This window comes from Loxodonta africana, chromosome 20 (genome assembly GCF_030014295.1).
Source record: "Loxodonta africana isolate mLoxAfr1 chromosome 20, mLoxAfr1.hap2, whole genome shotgun sequence".
Taxonomy (NCBI): domain Eukaryota; kingdom Metazoa; phylum Chordata; class Mammalia; order Proboscidea; family Elephantidae; genus Loxodonta; species Loxodonta africana.
The window spans coordinates 66,261,289-66,274,435 of NC_087361.1; the positions used below are offsets into that span (position 1 = coordinate 66,261,289).

General features: G+C 39.1%; 1 protein-coding gene across 5 annotated transcripts in view; it reads right to left on the bottom strand.

Annotated features, from left to right (window-relative positions):
• Positions 1-3,461: 3,461 nt before the first annotated feature.
• The window catches only part of CR1 (complement C3b/C4b receptor 1 (Knops blood group)), a 130,654-nt gene continuing 120,968 nt past the window's right edge, over positions 3,462-13,147 (bottom strand). For 4 of the 5 annotated variants that reach the window (XM_023548392.2, XM_023548391.2, XM_064273267.1 and 1 more), the window contains 3 exons: positions 12,284-12,359; positions 6,237-6,341; positions 3,462-3,813 (listed from right to left, as the gene is read on the bottom strand). In XM_023548392.2, coding sequence (XP_023404160.2) covers positions 3,747-3,813; positions 6,237-6,341; positions 12,284-12,359 — 248 coding nt within the window. In that variant the 3' untranslated portion in view covers positions 3,462-3,746. The remainder of the gene's footprint in view (positions 3,814-6,236; positions 6,342-12,283; positions 12,360-13,147) is intronic. The other variant, XR_010318748.1, reaches the window with a different exon arrangement.

A 13,147-nucleotide genomic window follows, 5' to 3' on the forward strand; every position in this document is an offset into this window, starting at 1 on the left:
TGTCATTTGCTCATTTTTGGGTATTGGCCTTTGAATTTTTAAAACTCTCTAATAGGGCAATTACACCTCCTCGTCTATAAGTTACATTTTTTTCCCCCAGTTTGTCCGTTGACCTTGCCTATCCTGTTTTGATTTTAAACTGAAGTTCAAGCTAATTATGTCTAGCTCACTCTTAATATAGGTAACAAAGCAAGTGGCAGAAGATACTTTTAAAGCAATTATTAAATACTAAAACATAGAATTACCCAGAAATTAACAGTGGTCATACACAAATTGATTTTTAAGTATCCTGAAAGATTTTGATATTTTCTAGAGATCATTAGTATGGTCCAGGACGTTGTACTGACAACTTTTTGATCTATAAATATCTGGACTCACTAAAGACTCCAGGGCCATTTACTTAGAAAGTGCCAGTATGGGTTTATTAACCTGATAAACTCTTAAAAGTTTATTTTTGGTATTTTTTTTAAATACAGAACAAGGTACAAAATACTAATGTTTCTGAAGAAAAGCTTAGGAAATATACAAAGCATCGTCATTTTTTTCCAGATATTTATTCCTTTTGAGTAATCTTGACCTCTATCCCTCATAATTATTGAATGTATTTTCAGTAAACAGGAATTATTCTTTTTTCCTAGAGAAAGTGGAGAATAATATGGCGTACATTTTTATTCAAATTTTTCAAAAAGGAGTGAACTTTATTAAAGAAAAGGAAACTAAGACATATTATGTATAAATAAGCACATATATGAAAAAAATAGGCAAAAACAAATTAAAGTATTAACAAGAAGTTATCGCTGGGCAGCATAATTACATGTGACTTATTCGTTTTTCCTATCTTCCTGAACTTAAAAAGTTCCCCTTAATCAGCCCATTCCATTTTATAAGCGTTTTAAAATATGGAAGAAAAATAACAAATTTCCAAACCAGAAATCCCAGGCAACACCATCTTTAAGTAATTGAAACTATTTTTTATATTCCAGGTTTCACTGATTTTCAGTATAAAGGGAAGAAAAAGGAACGACAGTAATGCAAACTAAGCTGAGTTAGCTTCCCTAGATACTATGAAAGCTTCTTCAGCATCTTTCAAAGCATATGTTTCATCTCTGTGAAGTCACTTCAAAGATTTTGAGTCTCTGCTCTTCTTCTGTTGAAAAGAATTGGCTCCTTTCAAACCAACATTTAGTCTGAAGTATTCTCCAGCTTTACAGTACTTTGTCAAGGAAACACATTGAAATAACGGTGTTTTTATTTAGATAGCGGCATACACAACAACCGATCTACAAAAAATTTATATGCTGATCATCTTGATCATTATGGACATACCCTTAAATAATAAGTTTATAAGAACTGTTTATTGCCCTTTGTTGTTGCTGCTGTGGAGGGCACAAGAATGTATGACGTAAAACTGTGACATTGAGTAGATAAGCAAGAGATTAATGAATAGCTTGACCTTTCCTCAGTGATTTGTCAAAGAAAGAAAAAGTGCTCTCAGATTTGAGCAGGTAAATAAAAAGAGCCTTGCTCCAGAATATATACAAGGCATTGTACCTAAACATTTCCTTGAGTCTTTTCTTCCCGAATGTGGTTGTGGCAGGTGCCAGTAATCAAGAACTGTTAGTCTTGGGTAGGTCAGCTTCAGAAAGGATGGCCTCTTCCCCTAATCACTGTCAAGAATGAGAGAACAAAACCAACCAAACCTTTTGCTGTCAAATCAGTTCGGACTCACAACGACCCTACAGCACGGAGTAGAACTTCCCCACAGGGTTTTCAAGGAGCAGCTGGTAGGTTCGAACTGCCCACGTTTTGGTTAGCAGCTGAACTCTTATCCACTGCTCCCAAGGCTCCCAAGACTGAAAGAGGGTAGTGTATAGTCCAAGACATCCAAATGCTTCTTAGGCCATGCTTGAGCCTCTCCTGTTAAGGCCAGGGATGCTATCCTTCCATCGGTGGACAGACAGACCCCCTATTGAGGTCCACCAGCTCACCTAGTCACCTGGGTTCCTTGTCATTGTTCTCTTTCACAAGACTGCCCAGTGTCATATGTTGCCTGTGTCATCACTGAACATTCTCATGATATTCAACATGCTGTGTCTTTTTTTTTCTTTTGAACATTTTATTGTTGTTGAGGTGAAAATTTATAGAGCAGATTAGTTTCTCATTCAACAATTTATATACAGCTTGTTTCATGACATTGGTTGCAGACCCCTGAATGTGTCAGCACTCTCCCCCCTCCCCTACCTCTGTAATGCTCTGTCTTTGAAATCTGCTTCTTCACCTGTTTCACCCTCTCTGTCACCGCACATGGCCTGGGTGCACAGGTCTTAAGCTTAGTACAGACTCCAACTCACTCCTTGTCTACTAAGTGTTGCCACAAATGATTAATTAACATTGTTCCAGTGGAATACGGTAGTCAAATTCCAATCTTGCACTGGAAATTTTAAGACATAATTAAGGACTTCCTACCTTTCTATTCAGAAACCCTGGTGGCGTAGTGGTTAAGTGTGACAGGTGCCAACCGAGAGGTCAGCAGTTCAAATCCACCAGGCGCTCCTTGGAAACTCTATGGTGCAGTTCTACTCTGTCCTATAGGGTTGCTATGAGTTGGAATTGCCTGGAAGGAAAACAACTACCTTTTATTAAAAGGCAGTCAAGAGTCACTGTACTTAAGGTGATGTGTATCTTGATGTAAAGAGAATGGTTTTAAAAAGTTGAGAGTAAATGAAATTTTTTGTGTGTGTGCAATTAGGTGACAGTTTCAGAGCAAATTAGTTTCCCATCCCATAGTTTGTACAAAAAGTATATCATGACCTTGATTTCATTCCCCACAATGTGCCAGCACTCCCCATTTCTACCCTGGGTTCCTGTTTCCTTTAGTCCTGATTTTCTGTCCTTCCTGCCTTCTCATCTTTGCTTTTGGGCAGATATTGCCCCTTTGATCTCCTATAATTGATTTTTCTAGGGAGCACATTTCTCTCAGGTGTTATGTTTATATTATGGCTTTTTTGTTTGGCTGGGTGGTGGTTTCCTGGAATGGTTTCAGTTCCAGGTCATAAGGGTGTCTTGGGGCCATAGTCTTGGGGGTTCCTCCAGGCTCTGTCAGACCAGTAAGTCTGGTCTGTTTTGTGAATTTGATTTTTCATTTGGAGATTTAAGAATAAATGAAATTTTGATGAGTCCATTCACTCAAGTATTTACTGAGTACTTCTCATTTGATTAACTCTATGCTCAGAGTTTTTGGGAAATTCAAAAAAGTGGTCTCTACTCACAAGAAGTTTATAATTTAGTGTGGGAGAGAACACATATGTATGCACAATGGCATATGAATGACTAATGAATGTTTGAAGAACGAGTGAATGAGGCAGTGAATCAGTACAATACAGTTACATAGGCAGAAAATGATACATGAATGTCACAAGGCTATATGACTGGAAGCAAATAATGGCTCGAATACTATGGGATGTGTTTATTATACAGAGTTTTTTAATGGCTGAAAATGGCTGTCATTTGTGAAAAAAGCAAGATACAATATTGTACAGTTAATATAATCTCAAGGTACAATCCTGCAAATGTAAAATAATAGTCAAAGAAACTTACTATTAACCACCCTGCAGAAGTTATTATAGGCCATTTTTCTATTTTTTGTATTTATAGTTTCTGTTTTCAGTGAGCACATATTCCTTTTACAAGAAAATAGTTTATTTTAAAAATGGCATAGTCAGGAAATGCAGTGAGTTCCAGAGATGTCACTTTGGGCTGGAGACGTTCAAGACGACTTCTTGGGTGAATGAGTTCTGAGCTGAATCAGTGGACCTTAAGCAGGAAGAAAGGTAGAAAGGTATTTTAGGCAGATAAACTGACAGAAATGATATTTTAAACACATTTGTGGAATGTTTTTTTTAAAATGAACTCTTGTGAAGAGAGCCACCACCCTGGCTGTCCATGTTTGTTTTCCGTGTTTATATTTATCTGGTGGCAGCACAGCTGACCAGATGGGTGTTGCCCGACTTTTCTCTCACAGCTCCCCAGCCTTAAAGGAAACAAACAGCGCATTAGCCTGAAAGCCTCAGAGGGCTAACGTAAGGTGCCCCTGAAAGCGCAATATACCCTGTCTTATTACCTGAAAATCTGTGTTATTTCTTCTGCTCCCGTGTAATATGTATTTGTGTTGATAAAGAAATCATGCTTTTGTCCTTTCAAACTATTGGAATAACTTTAAAGCTTCAAAAAGTAAAATAGCAATTCTGAATTTTTAAAAAACAATGCATATTTCATTTGCTTCCTTAAATAGTAATGAAAAACAAGCTATAAGGTGGACGCAAAGTGATTAGTTAGAAGCCAGATAATAAAAGAGGGCACTGTAAGTTCATCTATGTTACAGGAGAAAATAGGACACAACTAGTCTGCGTTTATGTGTTTAGAAAAATTTGAGTTGCCTATAGTTATATCTAAGGGGCCCTGGCGGTGCAGTGGTTAAGTGCTCAGCTGCTAAATGAAAGGTCAGTCAGTGGTCTGAACCCACCAGCTGCTCCAGTGGAGAAAGATGTGGCAGTCTGCTTCCATAAAGATACAGGCTTGGAAACCCTCTGGGGTAGTTCTGCTCTACCTTACAGGGTCGCTATGGATCAGAATCAGCTGGATGGCAATGGATTTATACCTGTATCTTGGTTAAGGATAAAATGCCTCACCCACCCCCCTCACCTTTCCTACGGCCCCTTCTGCTGTCCTGTAAAGAATTTAGGATTTCTAATGTGCTTTTTTTTTTCTTTTTTTAATGTGCGCGCATAGATATAAGATGCCAGGTTAAGGTCAGTACACGTCGAAAGGGGAAGGAGATAGGGTAGACAGGAAGGAAATATCCTAACAAATGCAGTGCTTCTGCTTCTGCTTCCTATGCATGTGGCCAAATTCCTTTCTGGGGCATATTGTGCTATCGTTTCTGAAAGTGCCCCGATGGGCCTTATGGGTAGGACGTTTTAGGTCTCCTCGGCAGCCAGAATGAGCAAAGACCAAATGAGTTGCACTGTATGATAAAGAAAAATGGAGTTCTGAATTTGCAAGCAGTCTTAGAGTCAAAATGAGGAACTTTGAGAGTAAAGAGTTGAACAATAGGGAAGACTGTTTAGCAAGAGAGCCCTGGGGAAGGGTGGTAAGCCAAGGCTTAAAGGGGACCTAGCCAGTGAAAATTTTCTTTCTTAGCCAGTGAGAAAGTCTTCATGGTAGGCCAGAATAGATTCCACAGCACACAACAGCAACCTGATACAATTCAGGCATTGCCATTCTTCTGGTAAAGGGTCAGGTAGCAAATATTTTCGGGTTTGTGGGTCTTATGGGTCTCTGTTGCAACTCCTCAATTCTGCCGTTATAGTGTAGAAGCAGCCGTAGACACTTAAATAAAGAATGGGTGTGACTGTGTTCCAGTGAAACTTTATTTACAAAAACAGGTGGCCCACTGGATTTGCCCCACAGGTCATGGTTTGCGGACCTCTGGTATAGCTGGTTATTTTTTAGTTCAGTGATATCTGATATTCAGTTCTATGTTGTGTGCTGCTTTGGGTTGTGGTATAATCTCCCTTTTCACCCCAAACCTTTAGCAAACAATTCTGTAACCACCTGTGGTGAGGCTCCTTTGGGTAAGTTGAATGAAGGGATAGATAGGATCAGCACAAGCAGAGGAGGACAGAAAGCAGAGAGCCGCGTAAGAGGCCAGGTGAAGTGTAGAGGTAGAGAGCTCAGTGAAGGTTTGAAACCAGGGGAAGGGTAAAGCCGCAGTATCCACAGGATCCTTCAGAGACCCTCAGGGACAATTGTTGTCCATTTGCACGTTTGAGGGAAGCTGAAGGATATAGAGCCATGCCAGGCGGCAAATGCTGGGGTTCCCCAAGAAAAGGAAAAACTTGCGACTTCTCAAAGGTTGACAGTATTAGTATGCAGATACATAGATAGGGTTGCTATGAGTCGGATCGACTCGACGGCACTGGGCTTTTTTTTTTTTTTTGGTTTGTGCATAGCACTGATGGAGTCATCACCCTCAAACCCCTGCAAATAATCATCCAAGAAAAGAAAGAAACAAGAAGTGGGTTCTGGCTCCTGAATATTATTTTTTTAATTCTTTGGTATCAGTGACTCAGGGCATCTACTGCAAATCATACTCAAATCCATTTTTTATATTTGAGTTATTGAAAAAACTTTGAATTCAATATGTGTATTAAATATTAATACAATAAATAAGGTACCTGCTATTTTCCTGATTTGGTTGCAGAGGTTGAGGATGAACATGGCTGCCTTCGTGAGGACTTAACTGGAAAATCGCTTCTTTAGACTTTTCCTTTGTATTATTGCTAATTGGCAGAGGAGAAAAACAGGAAAATATCTTCATCATATAAGTTTCAGTTTTGAAAGAAATTAGTCAATAGCTTTCATTTTGAAATTTGGGGTACAATTTGCCTCAAGTTCCTAAAACCACTACAAGATCTATAAAAGGAAAGGCATACCAAAACCCTATCTTTCAGTGCTAAGTAAAAGCTTAGATTAGGAAGCAGTACTAAAATTTTCCTATGTAATTTGTCAAAAGACTCTAAGTTGTATATGGATAAGCATCCATGCATTAAAACAACACACTTCGTTATTTCCAAAATAATTTTGATTAGTAAATACTGCCAGCCACAGGATCATGACACTCAGGCTGCACTGCTGACTTACACAAGACCTCTTTTTCCCTAGAACTGACAATACATGCTCTGTTTTCTGTACAAGCAACGCACAGCTAGGAGAGCAGCGGTAGCTCTCATGAGGGCAGGAGAACTGACAGCAAAAGGAAGCACTGAATCACATCTTAATTTTAGTAAGAGCAATCATGTATAAATAACAATAGTAACGTTTTCGGGCACTTACCATAAGTGAGGCATTGTGTGAAGTGAGGTAGTAGCTATTATTATCAGTAGTTTACAGGCAAGGAAAATGAAGCTTACAGAGGATAATCTCTTACTCAGGTCCAACACCTAATAAGGGACTGTGAACACAGCCCATGCTTTTAACTTCTATTCATTCTACACTGCTTCTTTGGAGGTCATTTAATAAGTACTGCTTTTTACATAAATAAAATGGTAATACAATAACACTGCTTTTAGACTTTAAGTATACATTGGTACAGTAAAACCTGCAAAAGCCGAAACCTTTGTAAGGCGGAAACCTGTCAGAGAAGGAAAACTAAAATATGTTGCACTAAAACAAGCAATAGAAAAGTGCTAAGACGGCTCCCTGTCAAAGGCAGAAAACTTGCAAGACCCAGAAAAACAAGGCAGTCCTGTCGAGTTCAGGTCTCACCAGTTTCACTACATTAGGAATTTAAGAAGGAAAGCACAAGAGTTGACTCCTTTCACCACTTACCACTGCTTCCATATCACTCAGTTACTCTTTCAGGGCAATTAGAATGACGGCAGCATTTGAGACAAACAAGACTGTGAGTTAGAGGCCCAAGTATTCACAGGATGAGGAAGGGCAAATTTGAGATCCCCCGACAGGAAGAGTAGAGGGTTGTACAGCCAGGTGGGGTGAGCATCAAAGGAGTGGTGATTAAGTGTTAAAGGAGTAGTGTCCTGGAAGTAGTCTTAGGTGATAAAATTTTTTTTTTCCCAGCCTCGGGGTGGGTGGGGTGTGAGAGCATAGGACCTCAGTGAGTGATGTTAGATGAATGGAATTTCTGTTGGTTAACAGCAGTTAACGTGAACATAAGAAAATGCAGGGAGTCTTTACAGAGGGTGGTTCTAATAGTTTTATCACTCCAAGCACACCATTGAAAGCTTAAACATTTTATTTGACTATAGACAGGAAGCCTGTTTTTGATAGAAATGGGAACCGGTTAGAGCCAGATAAAAGAGGCAAGTAAAAATGTGCTGTGTATGGAGACGGCCAAACAGTGTTTCTTCTGTGTATGGTCGATGCATGATTCATCTTGCTTCACATTTTTCTCAAATTATTTACATAGTACATTCACAGTGAAATATCAAAACGTGCAGATAGCAGCATTTTTTTTCACTAGTGAAATGTTGAGCCCATGAGGTAAATCACAGGAAGAACTTGCAAGTCTGTGAGTGGACAGAAGAGCTTTCACTAAACTCTCTATGGACAGATGCCTCTACAAAACTGTTTTAATTTTCTTATAAACTACCAGCTCAGAGGAGAGTCAAAAAGAAGAGATTGTATATTGTTTCTAGAGAGATAGTGGCTCAATATACTCGAGATGTTAAAACAAACCCAATAAAACATGGAAATCAAAAAGAATATTTTAAGAAAAAAGCAGGAAATATTATTGTAACTCTGCACTACATGCAATTCTGGACACTGAATTCCAGTGACAGAGAATTGGTTTCAGAAGTGGGCAGCTAAAATTTCCAAATGCACGGGCATAACAGGTTCAGGATTTTGAATCAGATGATCTTTTTAAAGCCGTAACTCCTAACAACTTTGTACTGGTGTGATTTTAAGCAAGTCACTGAATTTCTGTGCATCTTGGGATCTTCTCTGCTTTGGGGTAACAATATTATTGGGTGTACCTACCTCACAGAGCTGCTTTGAGGACCAAAGAAGAGAGTAAATGGAGAGCATTTATTTAACAAATTGCTGTCTAGGTGTTAACTGTTGCTATTCTTACTATTAATCTTGACTGCTGTTAAGTATAGATCAAAACCATTAAATAAAAATGATTTTGAGTGTCTAGATCACTATGAGTCAGAATTGACTTGATAGCAATGGGTTTTGGGGGTTTAAAGGTGGTCCCTGCTGACAAAGAGCACCTAGTCTAGGGAGGGGCATGGTGAGGAGGATGGTGGAGATAAGAAGACAAGAGATGATGCTAGCAGAGCGTAGGCAAGGCTGCTGAGCGGAAGGAAGGCCACAGAGTAGTCAGACGTCCTGAATCTGCAAAGCTGATGACTAAGAAGGTGTAGGGAATCATTAATAATTTGACATAAGCCTGAAACGGATTGGCTCACCAAGTTCAGTGTTGGTGAGCAGTAAAACAGTGAGCATCCTTGAAATTTGGGGTAACTTTACGGCAATATTTAACTTGGTAAGGAGTTGCACCAGAATTCCCAGAGCAAGAAGAAGCATGGCAGATATACCTATCAACATCCTTCAGTCTCCAGGCAGAACACCACGGGTGCTTGCTGGATTTAGCCTTGGCATCCTCCCAACACGGCACCACAGACAGCACAGACCAAAGATAAAATGAATCTTAGATTTCCCTGCATTTCCTGCCTCAGCCCATTGAGTGTCATTTGTGACTGCTATTTTATGCCCCTGCTACTGCTGGGTATGCCCCTGCCACCTCATTTATGGCCACACTTCCTTGCCCTCTCTAACTCTCTAAACAGGACATTTAAAAAAAAAAAAAATCCTTTTTTTCAAAAAGCACAAGCAGTCTGAAGGTTTACTAAGAAACCAACATGAGACAAAAATAAAAATACACACACATACACACAGAAATGATGTCACCACCTTAACTGTCCTATTAAAGATCTGTCCCTCCACATTCCTGATCCTTCCTCATGTTGCTCTATTTTTTTATAGCCTTTATCTTCCTTTGCTGATTAATTTATTGTCTCTCTCTCCACTAAAGAGAATAATGTAAGCTCCCTGAAAACAGGGATTTTTGTCAATTACCTTCACCTGTGGATAGATAACAAGCCCCTGGCACGACGAAGTGGTCAATAAATATTTGCTTAATGAATCAGTGTACTAAACACTGCTTCAGAGAGTTACCACAAAAGGAAAAATTGATGGGCTCCTGGATTATGTACTGTATCAAAGGAGACTTCAGCTCACATCCTTCCAGACCTGGTTGGATCGTGGGCCTCACACAGAGCATGCCATCTGGGGCTACTCTTGAAGCTGTTTTTGGCTCTGCGATGGACCGCTCTTCCGGTTACGTGACCCCAGGAAGGTCTTCACTCTTGTATTCGGCATCTCTCACATGACACCTTCTTAACCATGAGGACGTTTATGTATTCCTCTTCCTATGAGGAAAGCCTGAGCTCCTGATAGGGAATATTTGAGCCTGTCTACATAGCCATACCTGCTTAGTTTATCAGCTTTACCCACTCATCAGAGTATGACAGCATGATTAATCAGCCCAGTAACTTCCAAGAAAAGGGACTTCTGCACCCTGATTACTTAATATCCATCCCCATTTTAGTTAGGCATTATTTCCAAGATGAAAATAAATCCCAAGAATTGGTTTACTTGGGTATTTGGGAAGTTTATCTCTGTAACCTTTGAGGCTAAAGAGGACCACGGTCTTCTTTCACAGCATATACCTGAATGTCACTGATCAGAGAAAGAACGATTGTGCCATGGACATTATACTTTTAGAGAATGTGAAAAAAAGAGGTGTCTTTTAAGAGATGGAAAGTACTTCATGAAGAAATGGTGTATGACTGGAGGCTATTTAAATAGGTAACAGCCAAACCAATAATTTCTATGGAAATTATGGAATGGTTATCAAGTGTTGTTTATGTCTGAGGATTACTAATATGAGGAAATGAGCTTAAATATGTGGTTAAAACAAGTCAATAGTTAGATGGAATTCAATCCTCCAGTTTATGAACAAGGAATGGGGCATAGGAGATGAGGAATGAAGTCATTGGAAAGGAGATGGGAGATCATCTTGAATATCTCCAACAGGAAGAAATAATCATTTGCCCTTGATGGTTTTAACCAAAGACTAGTACCTAATTAGAAAATCAGTAGCTTCAACCACTCTAATTCAACCTTAGTTAAAAGAAAAAAAAATTAACCAACAAATTACCCAAACCCAAACCAAACCCACTGCTATTGAGTCGATTCCAACTCATACCAACCCCATAGGGTTTCCAAGGCTGTAAATCTCTACGGAAGCAGGCTGCCACATCTTCCTCCAGCAGAGCCACTGCTGGTTTCAAACTGCCAACCTTCTGGTTAGCAGTTGATCACTTTAATCACTGTGCCACCAGGTCTCCTTAACAAATTAAGGAACTACTTGATGAGAAACTTTAAGGGAAAAAAGTTATTACACAGTACTTTGCTAGTCTAAAGCATCAGGCTACTTACATTGTCTTGTGATGAAGAAGGACAGAGATTATTTACATGTCAAGCCACAAAAGGATAAAGATTTAACTTAAATTTAAATTTCTACTAATTCTTTATTGTGCAATTGAGCTCCTGACTAGGTTGTTTGCAAGTTCAGCTGTGATTTTCTACTTTAAAAAACTTTACTGTCATCTCCTGTGACATATCAAAATTTTAATTACTGTAAAGCTCGTTGTAGGAAATGTATTTGTTTAGAATGCTTGCTATAGAAACTGTTCACGTAAAATTACAAATTCTATTTCTCGTAAGAACAGAATTTGCTCATCAGCCTATAACATTTATCTCAAGGACTCCGATGTCACTAATTTTGTTATAATTAAACTAGCCAGCACAAAAGCTGCGTATAGTCTCTTCTCGCTCTAAAATCTTTAGTTATTTGTTTAAAAATTTAATCCTTGCAAGGTATTTGAAAGTTTAAAAAGTGGCATTTATAAAAGATTTACTTTTTAATATGCAATGCAGTGTCTCAGTTCTTCCATGCTGGCAGCTTGTGATATGTGTGTCAGCAGGACATACACTCTAACTCCAGTGCCATGATAAGTTCTGTGTTTTGAGGCCAGTGCCTGGACTATCTCAGCAAAACTAGGATATCAGCTTCTTCATCAATACCTTTTTAAAATTCTCTCTGCTTTTTTTTCTCTTAGTGTAAAACCTATTCCTTAAAATTCTAAGCTTTTTTAAAAAGTGTTCTTAATACCATGTTTATCTCCCTTATTCTGAACACTCCCCTATTCACAGTGTATGTCAAGGGTCCTTTTTACAAAAATTTCCACATCTATTTTTTATTTATATAGCAAAGGGCTTTTTTTTTTTTAGGTTTTCTTTTCTTTTCCTTTGGCTTCTAAGAAGTGGCACTTAGGGTTTTGAATATTTTCTGGGAGAAGCAGCTGAACTTACCCTGGCGCAGTGGTTAGGAGCTCAGGCTGCTAACCAAAAGATTAGTAGTTGGAATCCATCAGGCCGCTCCTTGGAAACCCTATGGGGCAGTTCTACTCTATCCTGTAGGGTCACTATGGGTTGGAATCGACTTGATGGCAATGGGTTTTTGGTTTGGGGCTTTTTTTTCAGGTTTTTTTTTTTTTTTTCCTTCCCTTTAGTTTCAAAGAAGTGGCGGTTACAGTTATAAACATTTTCCAGGAGAGCTGGCTGAACTTACCATTTTTTGCGCATGAGAAATATCCAGCAGGGAACAACCATGGATAAAACAAAGAAGAACGTACCAAAGAAAATACCTAGGCAGTAAAACAAAGTAATGAATGCATGGAAAATATAACCCCTAAGTTTTAAACTCTGTCTTACTATCTAATCTCATTAGAGGTGCCGTGATTTTTTTTTCCTGTACTATAAATTATTTTTTAAACACTCCCCCACACAGGTTTATCTTTCAGATGTCTCCCCTACTCCAGATTTAATGTAGAGTACCAGTCTTACTCCCATAAGGCTATTGCTAAGGGGTGAGCAGAACAGTTTTGTAACCTTTAGTCCAACAGCAGCCTTTCAATACGTGGGTGGTAAGAACCAGCACTGGGGCTCCTGGGCTCCAGCTCTACTCATCCTGTACATGCCTCTTGCACGAGGCGTAAGGCACAGACCATCCTACACAAGAGAGTCTACTAATTCTCTTTGAAGAAAACTTATCACAAAACTATTTCTATGATATAGGCAGATCACAGAAATAGGCTTGGAAAACCAGTCTTTGTGCCTTTCAATTTGTGTAAGTGGTCATGACTACCATCCAGAATCATGTTCCCAGGTTATAAGCCAAATAGGAAGTTCTGTTCTCTAGTCACATTTAAATAAAGAATTTTTGATACCGAAGAATGATTATTCATTTATGATGTTGCAACAAAAGTAAAGAACCTACGATGAAGGGTCCTTACTCTACATGCATATGAGGATACCTGTTTCATAACACCATGCTGTCGTTGAGTCGGTTCTGACCATAGCAACCATATGTACAACAGAACGAAACACTGACCAGTCCTGCGCCATCCTTACAATTGTTGCTATGTTCGAGCCC